This window comes from Opisthocomus hoazin, chromosome 20 (assembly GCF_030867145.1).
Source record: "Opisthocomus hoazin isolate bOpiHoa1 chromosome 20, bOpiHoa1.hap1, whole genome shotgun sequence".
NCBI classification, from domain to species: domain Eukaryota; kingdom Metazoa; phylum Chordata; class Aves; order Opisthocomiformes; family Opisthocomidae; genus Opisthocomus; species Opisthocomus hoazin.
Genome location: NC_134433.1, coordinates 14751939 through 14771077, shown reverse-complemented (window position 1 = coordinate 14771077; position 19139 = coordinate 14751939). Strand labels below are relative to the sequence as shown.

The 19139-nt window shown below is 38.9% G+C and overlaps 1 protein-coding gene across 8 annotated transcripts in view; it reads left to right on the top strand.

Moving 5' to 3' along the window:
- Positions 1-19139, top strand: part of BCAS3 (BCAS3 microtubule associated cell migration factor) — a 365129-nt gene that overhangs the window by 13335 nt on the left and 332655 nt on the right. For all 8 annotated transcript variants that reach the window (XM_075440276.1, XM_075440274.1, XM_075440281.1 and 5 more), the window contains exons 6-7: positions 5617-5698; positions 14834-14906. In XM_075440276.1, the coding sequence (XP_075296391.1) occupies positions 5617-5698; positions 14834-14906 (155 nt within the window). The remainder of the gene's footprint in view (positions 1-5616; positions 5699-14833; positions 14907-19139) is intronic.

Sequence of the window (19139 nt, the reverse complement as noted above, 5' to 3'; positions counted from 1 at the left end):
GGGATGCGTCAGCCCCTACGGTAGGTGACTTCTGTGGGGAGACCTCTGGAATGAGAGGGCTCATTGGGCACGGATGGTGTCACACACTGCTGTTTTTCCACTGCTAGACCTTAAATTTCTGTAAATGCTGCCGTCGATAATAGTGTGATTTTTAAGTTGTTAAAACTGCAGTTGTCCAGCAGATGGTTTGTGGACGTGTAGATGGGTGTGTATGGTAAGTCGGGCAGGCCAGGTCCATTCTGTTCTCTCAACTGTTTGTCAGAAACGCTGTCTGCTGGGGCTTCCACGTGGTCGTCTTAGGCCTGTTGTAGTTCTGTCCCCTTTTAGGGCAGGGAAAAGGAGTAGTCACTTAAGTAAGCTGTGATCCTTCCTCTGTCCAGACCTCCCCTTGGTAGAGGGTACTGCTGTTAAGGCTTGTGTTAGCCACTTGGAAACATGTAGTAATGACCTGACCTAGTAACCCTGGAAAATGTCTAAGGACTTCACAAAGCATCTGTGCAAATCTTTTCTGGGGCTTAGGTTTTTTACACTGCAGGTACTAGCAGTATCTAAGAAAATTTCTGGCTTTACACTCATTAAATGACTGCAGAACTGTTGGGAGTGGTTTTGTAACTCATATGATACCCCTCACCGGGAGGAAAAAAAGCGTGTGCACCAACCTTTGAACAGGATGGGGTGAGAGGTATCAGCAGAGTCCCATCGGCATTCCATGTGGCTCTCGTTGGGTGGGGTCAGAGCTAAAATGAAAACGCATGAAGGGTCTTTTTACCCATATTCTGTCTCCTTCCAATATTGTCTTTTCGTAGAAATTAAGTGATTAAAAACAACGCAGAACTGTCCCCCAAATTAGAATTTTACAGGGAGCCTGCAGCCTGATCATGCTACAACTCCTCGAAATGTATGACAAATAAAGGGAGAACATTGAGGAAACTGTAACCAAAAACATTTCTAAGCTTTCATTGGTTTTTAAATTCAGTTAGTGTAGCCATAATTTTAAATGCTCGGTGCAATTTCATACTTAGTTCATTTACTAGAGTAGACATCTGTAACATTCTTTGAGCATCGAAATTCTTGTAATCTCTAGATGATTACAGAGATTTGTTTTGAATGGAAAAGCAGACTGAATTTCTAAACTAAAGTGATAATATTTGTCATTTTACTTAGAGTCTTTCCTTACTCTCTCAGTAGTGAGATGACTGGTAGTAGTCTTTAACCCAACATGATTAATGATTATATCAAGCAGTATTTTGTGGTGGTATCTGTCAATTGTTTGTTGTCATGTTATAACATACCATGATATCTGTATCATATTTAAAACATATATCAGAATCTTAAAGAAAACCCCTGATATCTTCCCTGTGCTCTGTGACAGTTTTTTAATATACAAGCAGTTTGCTTTGATATAATTGCACAATAGTTTATGCACAGTGTTTCGAACGTTGTTTCAGTTTGGTGTATGTCTGACTTTTAGTTTTTCGCCATGTGAAAACCATTTTCTATGGTTGGAAACTATTAGTTATCCTTAGTGTGAACAAAGCTTCCTTTATTCTGGTTTTTTTATGGGTGCAAACTGGTATGCTCCAAACAATAAAGCTCTGTCATCAAAAATTAACCAGTCCTCCAAATTTCTGGTACGTCATATTTTCAGCGGTAGCTCAAGACGTTTAAGCGGAGGAGAGAGTTCTTCTTCCTCTTTCAATCTGTCCTTATTGGAAGAGAGCGATAAAGCCTTCGTTGGGGGCCGGGTTTTGAATCAGCGCGTTCTTTGCTTGCAGCCTTCCCCGTAGGTCTGGGGCTTGCGGTTTGGTTCTGGGCGCTGGGAAAGCTGAAATGTTCTGTCGGACCAGCTTGGAGCCGTCAGTTTGGATTCACTCTTTCATAGAATGAGTACCTGAAGCTGCTTTTACAGCTTAATATTCAATTCTTGAAACCTGTTTGGAAATATTCTTGGCGTTTGGAATAGGAAAGAAAAACTTTTAAGAGCTTTGAAAGCTGCCACAGGGACTCGCTACTGAGCTGGATCAAATCCAAAATGGCAGCCGCAGCCTAGTTTTTTCACAGGTGCTTTTTGAAGAATTTAAATCTCTGTTTTCAGTTCGTGAAATCTATTTATATTTTGTCTATGCTTATGAGACAGTGTAGCTCAAGGGACTGGTAATGGGATGTGGAGCCTTTTGCTTATACTTGCCAGCCCACACCTCACCCAGACTGGCAGCAACAAAGCCGGTCGCCATTTAGCGATGGGGCTGGGCTTCTGTTAAATGCAGTTCCTTGTCCCACCTCGGTTCCTGGTCGCATAAGCGTCCCATTCACAGGAAAGACTGGCTGTCGACGCTGGCTGTCTCAGGAGTGAGATAAGGCGTGAGCTGCCAGGAAGATGATGACTGTAGAATCTCTCTGCTCTGAACGTGGCGCTTTCAGTCAAAATTGGTACACGTGGGCTCAGCAATGGTAATAAAGTTTTGTGTTTTATGTAGATAAATGAAGGGCATTAGCATCAACCACAGTTAATTTGGAATTTTGTAAGACTGCAAATAGCAGAAGCTTCTGCTGGTGGTGGTGTTTAAAAAAAGTTAATCAGAAGTCAAAGAAAATCTTGAACTCTGAAGCCCTAATCCATTTTTCAATGCCAAGCAAACCAGAGGAACAACCAAGCCCTTAGTAATTCAGGGCATACAGCAGAGGCCAATGCCTTCTGTGGTTTCCTGGTTTTGTAGAACTGTTAAGGACATACAACTTTAAAAAAATCCCTTAAGAAAACTGTTATTTTATGGAGCTGTGATTAAGTATTGATGTTTTAATCTGATCCATTTTAGTGTCATGTCCAGATTTTTTGTAAATTTTTTGGTGCTTTTTACTGAAGTTGATTTTTTCTTTACAAATGAGATGCCAGTGCTTGGGTGGGATCTTATATTTTCATTACAAAATCTGCGGTTGAGGTGTATCTGAAAATTTGCTCCTTTTTGGCTCCAAGGAGTCAACAACATATAACGTGCTAAGTACGTGAACTGTACAGATGGCTGAAGTTATCTGAACATTTACTTGCCTTTTTTCTTAGTTCTATGCAGTTTCCCCCTTGGGGGGGAAAAAGAAAATCCTATGCAGGCTTAGAGGAAGGGACATGTTACTGCAGTCTTACACATTACAGTGGTCTCAAAACCCCTATAGGAGCTACCTATAATCTTGTCTTTGCCACCGTCTGCTCCTGTGGCTTTGGTTAGTCCGTTTAACCCTTCTTCATGTAAATTCCCACCTGTATAAAATGATATAATAGTTATCTTTCAAATAATGAATATGAATTATTAAAAAGTAAAAGCATTATACGCCTGGAAAGAGCTGGGCTGGCATTTTCATGTTAGGTGCTGTAGTACAAATAAACTTAATTTGTGTTTGTATATTTTAGGCTTTTCTTTGAAAATCTCAATTTTAAGCTCTACCAGGTCTTGGCATCACAGGCTACAAAAACATGCTCTCTGGAGCTCAGTATATTTAAGAGCAGCAACCGAGCTAAGAAGGTTTGGCCTTCTTAGTGTATCTTACTTTTGGGACTATAACTTTATTTGAAGTGGATGGGAGTTAGAGCTGATGTGCTGGCATAGTTAAAGCGTGGAAGGAGGTGACTGAATTGGGTTGGATTATTTTACGTGAATCACTTCTTCCATACTTTCGTTATGCTAGTTCTTTTCCCTCTTGTTTTCATTCATGGCCATTGATGTGCATGCACATGTGAAGCAGCATTTTCATGATTCTGGGGAAAAAATCTTTAATTGCCAATAATAACAGTTCCAAAGCATTTTGTTTTTCTTCTTCAACATTTCCTCCTTTCCCTTTTCATAGAGCTGGTGTGTTCTGACGGATAGACCACGTGTTGTTGTCTTCATCTCTTTTTTATCTCTTTATTTCTCTCTCTCTCTCTTTTTTAAATTTTTCTCATTTTCTGCTTAGCTGCACTCTGCTTTTTCCAGGCTGTCTCTTCTGCATGTAGATTTGATCTATCTGCTTTTTTTTTTTTTCACACTGTCCTCCAAACTCAGGATCTGCTGAAGCAATCAGCAAACCTTTGCTGAGTTTGATCATCATTCTTTTGCCTGGTATAGAATCTGGTCAGCAGGCTCTTCAGAGCAGAGGCCTCTGGCTGTCCCTGAGGGAGAATTAAACTTGTTTTGCAAAAGCTGAAGTACTGCGAGGTTGTATGTTGTTCAGAGGATGCTGCTAGCTGGAAGAGGAGAACCTGCTACGAGTGGAACATCTGCCTACTAAAATCAGAGCAGGGTATACTAAGGGATTAATTCTCATATTGATTACAGTTTTGAAACAAAACTGTCGTGTCCATCAGGAATAATTCTGATGGCATCATGGACAGTAATGTGGATTCATACCGATGTGGAACTGCTAGCTGTCTGCGAAACAAAAGTGGCTGGGAATGTGATTTCCCCAAATTTGTGTAGCTTGAGTGTTATTCCAGGCGTAGTGTGGAAAAGCAGTGGTTCGCTACATTCTGTGTTTGCTTACTGTTTACAGAATGATGGGCTGCCTCTGGGGTAAATAGTGTTTTCACAGTAATCTTATGAAAGACTTGTGCTTCGGTGGGGTAGGTTTCGTTCTGCCCACATTATCTAAAGCAGTGATAAGAAGTAATGTGGTTCGGGGTGAAGATTGGAAGTAAGCTAAGAGTCAGAAGTAGTATACTTAAGATTAGTTGGTCAAACAGTAGTAGTATTTTAACTCTTTGAACATGTGATCTGAAGCGCAGAAAGAAATGGAACAACTATAAAATGACATTTCAAGAAGCTGACTTGGATTTATAGTTTATTGATTCGTAAGAACCTTGTTAGGAAATGTGTTCACTTCTGATACTGTAAGCTGCTTGTTTGGCAAAGCTTTATGCCAACACGTTGGCTACGCTCTTAGTCCCGTTACATCTGTTTTAAGTTGTTGGTTATTTGGAAATGAGCTTCATAATGTTTGCCATTTTCCTGAAGTTTGCCGTTCCGTATCGGATCCCTTCCCAGGCAGTTAGGAAAGTGCGTTCTGACCAACTGTTTACAGGAAGTCTGGAAATCCTACTTAACTGCTGCTGATTTGATCTTTTCAAGATTGCCGTTAGGGACAAACTTAGTTAGTTTGACCCGCTATTTTTAAACATAATTTTCACACCTGGAGAATGTGGAATGTACCAATAGAACAAATTCTCTGATCTTTAATCACCACTGTTTGCCACTCTTATCATTGGTTAATGACCATTTTTCTTTGAAACATGCGCTGTGTAGAATAAATGCTAGTGCTTCAGATTCCTTGAGTTTTTGTTCATTTTAGTCAGCAGCCAACTTTCAAGTCCTGTTTCTTGTGAAACATGTCTAGTCATTAATAGCAGATAGTGTTAATATCTCAGTCACGCAGTCTAAGGCACGATAACTTGTGTTATTTAAGACTTCTGAGATAAATTCTCATTTAGAGTAATTGTGGATGGTTGATTAGAAAGGCAGTGCTTACCAACTTTCGTACTTACCTTTCTTACAATGTCTTTCTACCTGTTTTCTTACCTACTAAATAGATATATTGTTATAAGTATATATATTTTTAACGTTTTGTGTTTATAATCCATATGTTTTGCAGATCAGTGGTGAAGCTCAGGAACTCTTTTCTGTCCGCCATGGTCCAGTTCGAGCTGCACGGATTTTACCAGCTCCACAGATCAGTAAGTAAATATTTATATGGTTCATAATGAAGCATAACTTTTTTACAGACCTTTGTCCAAATTGTTGCTGTAACCTGATATGTAGATTTTCCCATGTATTTTAAACTGTCACGTTCATAATAGCTTTCTTTCTTACTCCTACTCTGTAGTCCAGTGATTTCTCCAGTTTCATCTGCAGATTTTAGCTTTGGTGCTGCTTCCTTTGTAGTTTCGAGGGTATCTAGGTATGTCTGTGCTCAGAGATCAGTCCAGAGGTGTTAATGATTCTGTTTGGAAATGTTTATTGTCAGTATTTTATTGCTATAAAATAATATTGAAATTAATTTTTTATAGCAAGGCAGTGGCTGATAGCACTAGATCTAGCAATTATTAATGTTTATTAAAAATTCTTATAGTGCATTGTAAAGTCTGTTCATAATGTGATGCCCTTCTGAACTCTGAAACTCTTTAGAAGGATAGTATGTCATTTATTTGTAACTTGTTCAGGAGCTGAAACTGAAATAATGTAACTAAGATAATGCAAGAAGCAGATGATCTAAGTAATGTAGTTTGTACAAAGAGAAAATATCCTTCGCTGATTATTTGAATATTTTATTTATGAATAAAATATCAAGTATTTTCTACGCTGTGAAATTAAATAGTCACCTACTGCATGCATTAGGTTTAGCAGTCGCAGCTTTTAATGATATTTTTAAAATAAGCTGCTTTTCCACTCCAATAAAAGTAATGAGAAAACAGAAGTTGTTTTTTGGGGTGGTACTCATTTCTAATTTGTTCTCCTTCTGCTTATTTTATGTAAACTTCATTCAGACAATTAGCCCTTGTTAGGGGTTGAACTTTTATCATGATCCCCTGAGAGCCGATAGACACCTCCTCTCCTGTACTGCTCAAATACTGTTTTGTCGAGCTCTAAGACAAGGTTTGTTAAACAGGATTGTTTCAGAAATTTGGAGTTAGCCCCCTGGAAGAGCTTGCTGCAAAATTTAAGCAACTATAGATAAACAAGCAAATCCCTTTAAAAACCGACGCTGTTCAATCTAAACACAAGATCTAATTGTGGACTTCTTAAAGGCCGAAGATCTGTTGGGGTCCTGGCTCATTTTTGGTTTTGTCAGCATTTTGCTTATCCACTCTCCCTGTAACCTCAACTGGGCAAGGTATTCTGTCCAGCTGCTGAGTAGTATTTCCAGTTTAAATTGGTTGCCGTGGTTTACTTTGCAGATGAGAGGAGTGTACTTTTAGTATGACCAAGGTTTTCTGGGATTCTGCTGGATTACCAATTTTACTAATATATTATGAATTACCTAGTGAACTCAAAAAATATAGCCTAAGATCTAATTGTTTATTTTTTAATTACAAAACTAATAAATTACAATAATTGAGTGTTTCAATGAAAGTAAAAGAAGAAGGGTAAAGGTTTAATGGACACATTTTGTATTCTCAGTGATTTCCTGAGCAGAGGCGTATACAAAGTGTGAGTCTATGGGGTTCTTTATTATAGGTTAAAGTAATTCAAAGCAAAATACTTCACAAGCATTTTGTGCCTTTATTCTGTTTATAGGAGCACTGCATGATTCCTGATGGTCTATTTTTTTTGCTATTATGTGCTTATTAAGTAATAGATGATGTCTATGCTTCTTCCTCTCCCCAAGAAAAAAAAAGGAGAGAGAAGTGTAAATGGAAATGAAGATGAAGTAAATTAACTGAAGAACCTATAAGTTCTGTTTTTTTTCTGGTAGTGAAATAGTGCTTTCTGATTCTTCAATTTAGTGAGTTACACTGCTTATGAATTCCTTAAAGCAGTTACTCTCTGTCTCTAACGCAAATATTTAGCATCTGACAATGATAGTTGCTACATTAGAAAACTATTAAAATTAGCTCATATTAAATTAAGCGAAACCTTTTAAAAACATGTTTTGGTCTCTTTTTACATGGCTTGGTTTAAATAAATCTTTGATTAAAAGTACATGAATGTATCATTGATCAGTATCTGGAATTGGATAAGAGTAAAGCTGTAATAAGAGGCCTTACATAACTAACACATGAGCTTTAATGATTCTGAAGAAAACAGATGAATTTGTAAAAGAGACGCTGATTACCATCGGTAGGCTCAAACACTATTTTACTGTAAAGCTGTAAAAGGGGAATTATTGAAAATAGGACTCTCTCAGTGGACGGATTTGGCACGTTCCTAGAAACAGATTTTAGTTTGCGATAAGAAGCTCATTCCCAGGTGTGAAGGGAAAGCTCGTGGTTTTAACTTGGTGACTTCACAGTAGCAGAACTTAATAGTTTGTCAACTGTTTTGTTAAAATACTGTGGTCCTTTGATGTTAGATCCTCTGCTGCACCATGTGCTTCGTAGCATAATACAGCATTGTTTCAAAAGAGTTATTTCATAGAGGCTTATTTCATGCAGGCTTCTTGCAAAGGAGACCCCTGCAAATCTGATTTAGCAGGTTAGAAGTGGTCCCGGTAGCAGGAGTGCGGTGCGGTGTCTGAAGCTGGCCTTGCGCGCTGCCAGCTCGGATCCGGCGAGGTTTATTAGTTCAGGCTCTGTGCCATGCTAGGGCGGTTAAATGGCTCCTGGAACTGTTCTGACCTGGCAGCTACACTGCAGTGTTCGTGCAGGGTTTGGTCTGAGCTGACAGACCGGGCAAGACCTGACCTGGCCCAGCACTGCAGCGCTTTGATGTGTCTGCGTCCGTGGCGTGGTTGGTCTGCAGCCTGGATAAGATGACCAGAAAGAATCGAGTGATTTCTGTAAATAACACTGAAAAATGTAGACATTTGCTCTTTTGTGTGGACAGAGAATATTTACTGTTGCCTTCAACAGTAGATATGGCTTTGATTATTTTCTACAGCTTGCGATAAAAATGGCCTTTTTGGGGACTTAAGATTTACACTGTGACCAAATTTTGGGCTTAAGAGGGGAGATTAAGTTGTATAGCTAATATTCAGAATATGAGAACGTCGCTGTCAATCTTAGAAAGAAGAACAGTAAGTCCTGGCACTCTGCGTGCCACATGCTGCATTATCTGCTGAGCCATCTGGTTGGCACAGCTTTTTAACTCGCCTAGCTCTTCACTTTCAAATCTGTATGCTGTGATTGAGTTTGGTACTTATTTATGTGTGTACAGAGGCCTGGTCTGCTGGGCCCTGGATCTCTCTGTCTCTTCAGATAAAACAAACATAAAAAGATGTGTTTGAAGACAAATTGATGTGACTGTGATTATTAGAAGGGAGGAAATATTAAGTGGTAGATACAAAACAAAGCTGGAACTCTACCAGTTAAATTTAGCTACCATTCTCTGGGAAGAGGGAACTACGGTTGGTAACGTCATTTCAGCTAATGACAGTGAGAGAAGCAAGCAAAAATCAGGGTGTATTAACTCCCTCCTCCATTTTGTATGATTCAGATTTGTGATGTCCTCATTACTACTCAAGTTACTGTGTACTGGGCTTCCTCTCGCACACACCTGATGGCTCTATTTAGCCACACTAACCTTTCTTTCTTTCTTCCATGTGTTTTCTCATTTTTCACCGCTTCCTCTAGATGATGCCTTTCTCATTTTCCTGAGGCAACTGACTGCATGAATACGTACTTGTAGAACTGAAATGATACCGAGTTTGATTGCTTTATATATGAAGTATTCTGTCTTGGATATGCCCACATTTGTCTTGTGGTTTTTCTCTTTTGAATAGCATTTCCCTGATATTTATAGAAACATTGAAAGTATTACTTGTTTAGGTTGTCTGTAGTAGCTGTGTGTTGGTTCACCTGTGAAGTCACTAATAAAACAGATTCAGAATTCCTCTAGTGTTTTTAAAAATCTGTTGTGTGTTCATTTTGAGGTCCATTGCATACCTACTTCGGAAATTAGTGCTAAGGAAACAACACATTTACTTCAGGTAGCTTTGCTGTTCTTCTTCCTACAAAATTAGACTATAGCTGCTTTCTGAAGTGAGTTAGTGCCACAGTCTCCCATTTTGCATTGTTTATCCCAGGTCATTTTATAAAACCCTGGCCAAATACCTGCTTTCTGCCTGGTGCTATCCCGTTTACGAAGGTAGGCTTGCATAGTTTAAAGTCGATCCAGAAACGAGGAAGAGCTGCAGGAGTAACATTGCGTGTGGCAATTCATGGTTAAAGGGTACGTGATGACAGGCTTGTGTGTTGAAGTTCAGATTGTTTATTGTCTGTAAAACCTATTCTCATGTCTCAGCATTATGAAAATAAATTCCTCCAGTGAACTGAATTAATTTATTGCCATTTTCTAGGTTATGCTTCTTGCAGAGAAGAGAACACAAGAGTCCTGTATCTCTGAGTGAATTGGACTGCTTAGTCAAATTGGCTGATAAGGGAAAAAAAAAAGGCAAATAAGAATGGCAATAAGGAAATCGGAGGTACTATGTTTAAAACAACTGTGAACCAAGGGAACCTTATGGATGAAGGGTTGAAAACTAGAATTAAGATGAAATGCTGTAATTAATTGGGACACAGTAGTTTTGCAATGTAAAACTGTTAAAAGTTTAAATTCTGCAGCAGATTTGTCTCTGTACTCTACTGCTTACATCTTTGATTTTGGCAAAATAAAATTTGAACCTCAAAAGCTGACTCAGCTTTATGTGCAGGTATACTTAAGAGAACGATAATATTTAGGTTGCTGTCTGAAGGAGGGCAGATGTGAGTTTTGTATATATTCAGCCACTTGGGTGGCTTAGCGGTTTTATGTCCCTGAAGGCTGAAATAATTGCATGGTGTCTGCGGGAGAGGAACCAGCCCTCCAAGCTGAGCGAGCAGGGGGAGTTGGGAGGTGCGTTTGGGTCGGTGTAAGTGGGACGTGCAGGTGTGCCTCGAAGTTTTGGTGTTTTGGAACTGTTATGTGGGTTGTGATGGTATAATGAATGTTAATAGGTGTGGATTATAAAAATTACAGAACAGAAATCTCAAGCATAGTGAGTAGGCCTTTTATGGATATTATAGGGAAGAATTTGGTACACGGCATCTTAAAATACTAATTTCTTTGAAGCTGTGTGGACTGACTGACCTGTATGCCACCATTTCAGTTCTGGCCACATCATGTCAATGCTTTAGACTATTAGACCTTTAACTTTGACTGTATTAGACTGATGTGTCTTTTTAAGTCTTTTGAACAAGATTCGATCAAAATGAAATATTTCTATTGGTCTTCAATTGATGCATGACTCTAGAAACAATGATCTCTAGCAAATGTTTCCTGATCATGTTTTTGGATTTTTTTCATATGGAAGCTACAGAGTTATCAGAGAATAAAACTGTGGTGCTGTGGAGAATAAAATCAACTCTTTATAAACATGCATAGCGCTCTCTTTGATAGAACTGCCAAGATAACATTCTCCAGCCACCATTGCTTCTTGCAGCATCGCTGTCTTGTCATCTCAGACATGGGAGGGTGGAGTGGGCCGAGGAGGCAGTAGGTACGGAAATAACTGGAGCTGAAGGGGTCCTTGGGTGATAACTTTTGGGGGATGCAAGAAGCAGGTAGGATGAGGCAGGTGTTGGAGAGGGACTTTGAAACTTGAAATGTCTGGGCGACGCTGGGAGCTGAGGGAGTTAGAATAGTAGGAGGCTCATGGTCTAGAACGTTAGTCCTAAAGGAGCACCTGAAGTTCTGGGATGAGGGCAGCGGTCACAGCGCCGTTGATCAGGTGTGATCTTGAGTAAGGCCGTTAGAGTTTATCTGCGCAGGAAACGGAGCGTTTGTAGATGCTACCCTGGTGCTGAGGAAAGAACTCACAGGCTATTTTTAGGGCTGGCTCGAGCCTCTTCACTTCTCTTTCAAGTAGCACATACGCTTTTTCACATTTGTGTTCAATAAGAAAGCAGACACAAAATGGTAGTGATTAGGAAATGTTAAGAAATATGTTTTTCTTCTTTTCCCCTGAAAGGAAGAAGCACAATAGGCCGTGAAAGCCGTACCTCGTGAGTGCCAGTCATGGGGCCTGATGCGTTGCCAGGCGCTGGTCGGCTGCGGCGCTGGCGTGGGGCAGGACCACGAAGGCAGCACGATTTTCGAGTAACAGAAGGAAGAGGGTGTATTTGACCAGGAGATGCGCAGCGTTATTGAGCGGCTGCGATGGCACTTGATCAGCGGAGTTACACACCACAGAAATACCTCCGTGGTGCATGCGTGCTCGTGCTAATTCGGTCAGAATTAGACATTTATACAGTGCCTCTCTTACTCAGGGGAAACAAGGGTACTTGTTATAGTTTTGAGTAGCTTTTGAGTTCCTGTGGAAATCACTGTTTGTTTTTTTTCCTTCAAAAAGGTGCGCTGCTGCTGCAGTTGTTGTTGTTATTGGCATTATTGAGAGGCCTTAGTCGGCCCGGGGGATGTCTGTTCACAGCTTCATCAGAAGGACAGTCCCTAAGCTGCTATCAGCTGATGTGTAGATAACCTTTGGACTTTATAAAGTTCTAAATGTTGATGTGTATGAAATTTTATTTAGCCACAGATTTTTTTTTTTCAGTTGTAAGTATACTAACTGAAGTTAGATTTTTTAAAAAAAAAAGTATCCTTTAGCCAAATGGAGCTGTAGAGAAGGTGGTGCCTTGTTGGCAGGCAGGACAGTTTTCATTACTTTAATTGTGTGATTTGTCAGGATTTTCAGCTTTTCATAAATGCTGTAGTGTTATATGACAGAATTAAAAGCATTTAGAATAAAAGGAGTTTAAGAAAAAGACTTTGCAACAGGATTTCAATACTTTTTGTATTTGAGGGATTTAGCTAGCTGTTTTTCATTTCAATCATCCTGCTGCATTTTGTTAAACACTGTGTGTGGAGCAGGTGTGTACAACGTCAGTGTATCGCACATGCAAATAAACACAATTTTACAAATAAAAATTAATCCACCGTAACTTGGAAGATTAAATCCCACTGCAGAACTAGAAAGGGTTGCTGACTCCATTAAGCATTGCAGAGAACAACACATGTCGCTCTTTGCAATCTCGTGAATGGGACCGCTATTAACCTGATTTAATGCCCTGCAGAGTCCTCAAAGTAATGATCCTTTTCTACATTATTAATATTTACATTCTGAAAGTATATATTTGAAGCAGAAAATGGATTTTTTAAAAATGAGAGCCTCGGTCATTACAGAGTGAAATCAGAAGTTTAAGCACCTGTTTTGCAAATTTTGCAAATCTGTGTTGCGAATATTAAAAACTGTTATTTCTTTTGATTTTGTGCAGTTGTTTTCCCTGTGCTCCCCACCACCTTTCTTCCCCTTGCTCCCGCTTCCTTGTTGTTAAACTAGATCACAAAGAAGCATAGGAGTTTATGCCTCTAATATATCCTATTAAAAAAAAAAAAGAAGAGAAAAAAGTATTGTTAAATACTTAAGGTAAAATCCTGGCTCCACTTTAATCAATGTCAGAACTCCTGGTAGTCAGCATTTCACCCTCAATACCGAGAGACTAGCTAAGTGAGCAAAAACAAATGGAGTTCATCTGTTACTCGTATTGAAGAAAACAAATTGGTTGCCGGATTCTTAAGAAGACTATATGTTTCATTTATCAATTTACAGGTCAGTACATACAGTACAGGTATGACTCATAAAAGCCCTTGAAATAATAGGAATAAAAGGAAAATCCATTTGGCTGTTTGAGGTTACTTGTAAAGCTATTGTTGATGGTGAAATTATTGATGTGAGCCGTGTGACTTTATAAATACCCAAAGGTGTAGGAGGGAAGACTTATCCTTGTACAGATGAGAGTACTGAACAGTGTTTGTTACAAATTAATTGCATGTACCTGAGTTATTAATAATTAACAGAGTCTGTTATGTGAAAATGTATATTGTTAATTGTTGTGCCTTTCTAAATAATTGATTTAGTGCAGTACACCAGTATTTGTGAACTAGATTTTGAACAACTGTATCACTAATATTCTTTATAGATCAAAGGGTTTGGTGTATAATAGGGAAGAAAAAAATAAAATTCCATTATTCACCACACACATGCATACCCATAGATAGATAATTAAAAAGACAAAGATTGAAAGAGAATGGAGGAAATTTAGTGGTGGTGGTGTTGGTTGTTACTCTATTTAAGTTGGGTAGAAACATACTCTGGAATTTAGTAAAATATTGTTCACAAGTAGAAGAGAGATATTTTTTTTACTTGATTTTAGGGTTTTTTTCTGTTTACACAGCAATAAGGCAAAGTTTTCAAAACTTTTAAAGCAGCATTTTAAGCAATGTGGTGTATTTAACAATTGGATGGCTCTGGAGGGAAGGTGTGCCTGCGGTTTGGGAAGACGAGAGGCTGTTTTAGTTGCGCAGCTCTGGTGCCAGTGGTGGCAGCGTGCACGGACCCCAGGGCAGGCAGAACTGAATGCAAGCAGCGGACGAGCCCAGGCCAGATGCTGCAGCTGGGGCTGTGCTGGGGTTACCTGGTGAAGCTGATCCCAAAAGGAGTTTGGGTTTGGTGTCAGAGTTCTGATTTCGCTTGGAGTGAACAGCAGGCATAGCCTGAGTCTCGCTGGAAGCTGCTTTCTTGAAGGCTTACATCCCTTGGTGGCGGAGCTTACTGAAGGCTGTTTTGAAGTCTTGTATTTTCTTCGGCGCAGGGCATGGGCTGTAAGCGTGGCCGTGCCTCGGGCACACGCTGGCAGCCCAGCTCCTCACGCGCTGAAGAGAGTGGCTGCTCTTAGCTGCGCTCTTACGGCTGGCGCTGATACTCCGCTGCTACCTCAGTAAAGTGGAAACCAAGGTGTGAAATCCACGCAGAGCTGGTGACAGCCTTACTACAGACAGCTGTTCTAAAACAATCAAAAGAGAGCAAGTGTTACTTGTTCCAGAATCCTTAACCCCAAATGAAATGAACAGGAGAGAACTCCAAAATCCTGGCCAGATTTTGCTGCTTGTTTGTTACTCATAGTTATCTCTTTCAAGATCAGTTCTTCCAGTGTTCCTGACTCTGCCTGTTATTTGTATTTCTGTCCCTAACCTCATCCAGGCTGTGAGCTTTGTATTATATATTCGATATCCTTCCTATATATTGGGTCCCCACAACATGCACACCTGTACTTTGAAAGGTAACACAAACAGTCTGTAGTGATTTGCTTTTTCTTTTTTGCTTTCCCTCTTCTTAGGTGCTCAGAAATGTGATAATTTTTCTGAGAAGCGGCCTCTCCTTGGTGTGTGCAAAAGCATTGGATCTTCTGGGTAAGAATATTTTTCATGAATAAATTCTTCTATATAGACTGTAATGTCATCTAAGAAAACCCAGTAGATGACATCTTTAAAGCTCTATTCCTTTTCTGCTAATGGGATGACACTGTGAAGTGCATTTAAAGTTTTTTGTGGTGTCAGCACACATTTGCTTATGACTTAAGCTTTTCAGAAGGAACAAAAAATAGAGACTCTTGATATAAAAAAGATGAAGAGATATTTTGAATTTATTTTGTTCTCAGCGTAATCACGATTTTATGATTAGTCTTTTCTGGTATTAGTCCTGGTCAGGATTATTACTGAGTGTCTAAAGTAATATCTGTCTTAAAAAGTAATGAGAAGATGCTTTCAAGCAGCAGTCATATACCAAATGAATTACAAGCACCAAGCAATTTCATTGTTACAGCCGCTCGCTGTTTATTAGCAAAATACATTTTAAATCTACTTCTTTGAGTTAGAAAAATAAGTTAGCTGTTGTGCTCTCTGGACAGTATTGTTGTATCACTCCTAAAAGAAGGTCTTAAGATATTTTACGTCTGTGTTGGACATGTTGATTCAGATGACGCAAAGGATTTATATCTATACCTACAGGAAAATATTTTCTTTTCAAGGGTAATCCTCTACACAGAGATTCAAAGGCTGAGCAGTTGAAGTAAATCTTCTTACAGTAGTAAGACTAATTCTGTGCCACACCTTTTTCAGTTAAGAACTTAATCACACTGGGTGTGGAGGAAGACAGTGAAGTCTCTGTAAAAGTTCTCTGTGTGTATTATTACTGTGTTAAACTAGAATATTCAAGTTACCTGTCTTAAACATTTAGAACAAAAACTACGTAGGGTAGAGAAATGAAATGTCTTCCTATTGTTGTGTTTGCAACTTGCAGAACTGTTCGTAGCGCCTTTTCTCCTTCCCCCTCCTGTAAGGGTGTGTGATCTCGTGAAAAACTTCTGCTAAGTAAGAGTGCATGTAACCAGTGATGCAAATACTGCTCTTGTAGGACTTTCAGTCTTAATCCAAACAGTGTATTTATATGTAAAGGTTATGTTGGATGGAAAAAACTTCTCCTTCATACTTTTGCTTTAGAAGCTGAGATATCTGAGAAATGAAAAGTATAAGGATCATTATTTTCCCTGTGTTACAGTATTCCTCAGTGAATGGGAAAAACTTCAAAGGGTTTTGGTAGTTTCTGCTTTTCTACAAACAAAGGAGCTTGTATGTTTTCAAAATGAGTGGATAGGTTTGTGTTACTCTTTATCAGTAGTTAAATATCTGTGAACAGAAGATTTTTAATCGGCCTTTCCACTGTGACCAGAAGAATAGCACATCCTTAAAAAAAAGGAGACTGTGCTACAGGCTCTTGTTTACCCGTTTAATAAAGAACCGGTTTGCTCATGGTTGTAAACCTTCAACAAAACACTCTGAAACATGTTTCCACGTTTACTGTCCATTGCAAGTTAGTTTTGAAAGAGTCCTTGCAATTTACCTATTTTGCCAATAACTTTCAGATGAAGAGTTCTTTGATAGTGTGCCCTCAACTGGAGTCACACTCCTTTTAATGTGGCTCAAGTGTCATACTTCTTTTTTTCTTCTGTTATATTCATAGATCATTTGATTAATTTCTGTAATGATTGTTCTGCATAAAGAATTTGTGTAGAACATTAAAATAGCTGCGTCACGAATGGCTTCTGAACCTGAATCACAATTTTAATTCTGATCTTAACTTGAGGTTTTATGTTTAACAGCATTTCCTGTTTATCTTAATGGTTGTGGACAGATAAAACACCTTGTTTAATCATGTATCGGAAGAAAATACATTTATTCCAGAGGATTTATTCCAAAGCACTTGATATTTTCAGTACAGTCATCTCCTCACCTACTTTGGAGATTATGCTGGCGATGGCCTGAAACACTGCAGCTGTCAGCACGCTACTGAAGCTGTGCAGGGAATAGGAGGCTCATTCGGTCTGCTGCGGTGGCAGGTAAAATAATCAGTGAAATGATGCAGCTCTGACACTGAAATATTTCCTGTGGAACATAAAGGTAAACGACGTGTCTGAAAGACCGAATGATTTTCTCGAAGGTAGCTAGTCCATGGCAGATCCAGGAGTGAAATCCAAGTCTTTCAGCACACAGTCTGTGATGCTGAGGCATTAAACTGCATTGTCTTCCTTCCACATCAACTGAATGAGATTGGACGTGGTTATGACAATGGGGCCAATGTCCAAAACAGTCCTGCCATCACAGCCCCCCCGCCCTTGTCCTCCTCTTCACTAGGACGCCAGGTTGTCACTTTTTTAAAGGAGAAGGGTGTGACCTCCTGAAGTGATTCTGCTACTTCCAACAGTCCTCTGACTTGTTCCCATTTGAATTTTACCCAGGTTATTGTCTAAAATCTGTCAGAATCATTTATCAAGGAGGGTGGTTCTGGGGAAGAAAAAAGCTTGACTTCTTCAGCCTTGATCATCGTTTGGATTTTCCCTAGCAGTTCTTCAGCATTTCTGACTGCTGGTTGCTCTGCTCAAATTTGCAGCTATTGTTACTCTTTTCCTGGAACGTCCCTGGTAAATTCGACATTTCCAAAAAAGTTTTTGTGGTTATCCGTTATTAATAAATAAGGGATGTGGTTAACATTTTGGAAGAGGTGGTGGCTGGCACTATGACTTATTGCTGAAGAATATTTTTGGACCCTGCGGTATCTGGAGGCAAAACTCTAAATTCCTTTCCATGGCAATCTTTTGTATGGAATCCATTTTCAGTAGCTCTTCTAGAAAAATCTTTGAAGTTGTTAATTTTTTGAATGGCAAGTGAAGAATAAATGCATTTTACACCTGACTTATAAAACCTCAGTTGGTTGTTAACTCTTCATCACAATTCAGGGGTTGCTGTAAGTTATCACATGCTATTCTCGACCTGAACAAAGCATATGTGTTAGAGCTGTTAGTACTGTGCGTAAGCAGTTCTGAATGATAGATGAGTGATCGTACTTACAAATGTGTTGATATATTTTGTGATTTTTATGGACTAGTACATATATTCAAATGCATAAAAAGCTTTGAGAAATTTGAATTCGGCATGTGTGAAAATTACATGAGCAGGTTTGAAGTGTTAAAGATGCTAAACCATTGGAGTAATAGAAATCTGGTAGAATATAGTTTTTGTCTAGATCCACTGCACTGTCATTTAATAGTATTTTATCTTTTAGGACTGTATCAATGAGATATTGGCACGTTCAAGTTAGGAGCTGGGATTTCCTGGTTCTGACCACCAGTCTGCATTAGTGGTTACCAGCAGGAAATTCTTCTCTTTTCCTTTAGCTGTAAAGTAAATACACTATAATGAGGGAAATATGATAAAAAGGTATTCTTTTTTATGTAGAACATTTGTCAGTCTGGAATCCAAAGAATTTTTGAGGAGTGATGAGTTAATAACTTCAAAAATATCACTTCTATTAAGTAACTTCAGTACTTTTCACTATCCCTCTAATGTAGCATGTACTTTAATGGAAAGAAATTAATGAATCATTTTCTCTGTGATGATAGGTTAAGACTTCTTTCCTTCATTATGAAACAAAAATGGGTATAAATGTACTTTATGCAAAATAATGTTTGCCTAAAATCAATGTTTAGATTTGTGTTTCATTCCTGAAGTTTTTTTCATTGTCGTTTACACAGTGGAAGACTTCTGTGGTGACTTAGAAATACAGTAGTTTACCCTGGAGATCCCCTCATGTTTTACTGAATTACAGATTTCTGACAGGTCTGAAAATGTCTTGTTAAATTTTAGTATGTCTCGAACAGATTTAACACCGTATTAACTTAGGAATCAAATTCTGGATAGCTTGGTGTGTGGATGCATCCCTTTTGTAATGTAACCTAATACAGTAGTCATTGATATAATGTATGGTGATAAAACTTACAGTCCTTTGAATATCAGTGGTAAGGTCTTAACCTTCAGTTTAATATTTCTTAATTTATGATCTTAATTTCTTCGTGAGAGTCGCGTTTGAGAACCTCCTTTAAAAAACTTGTTTTAGTGTATCTAAAATTTTAAACTTTGCATTTTGAAATTAATTTCTGGCACCTGGTTTATGTAAAAAGTTCTGTAGAGAGAGATTTGCCACTAATCTCAATCCTTGTATTCCCCACAATGTGTGTTTTGCCAGGGAAGATGAAATGAATGTTTTCTAAACTTTTGCCTTGTATCTGAGTTTCTGACTAGCTTTTGGTA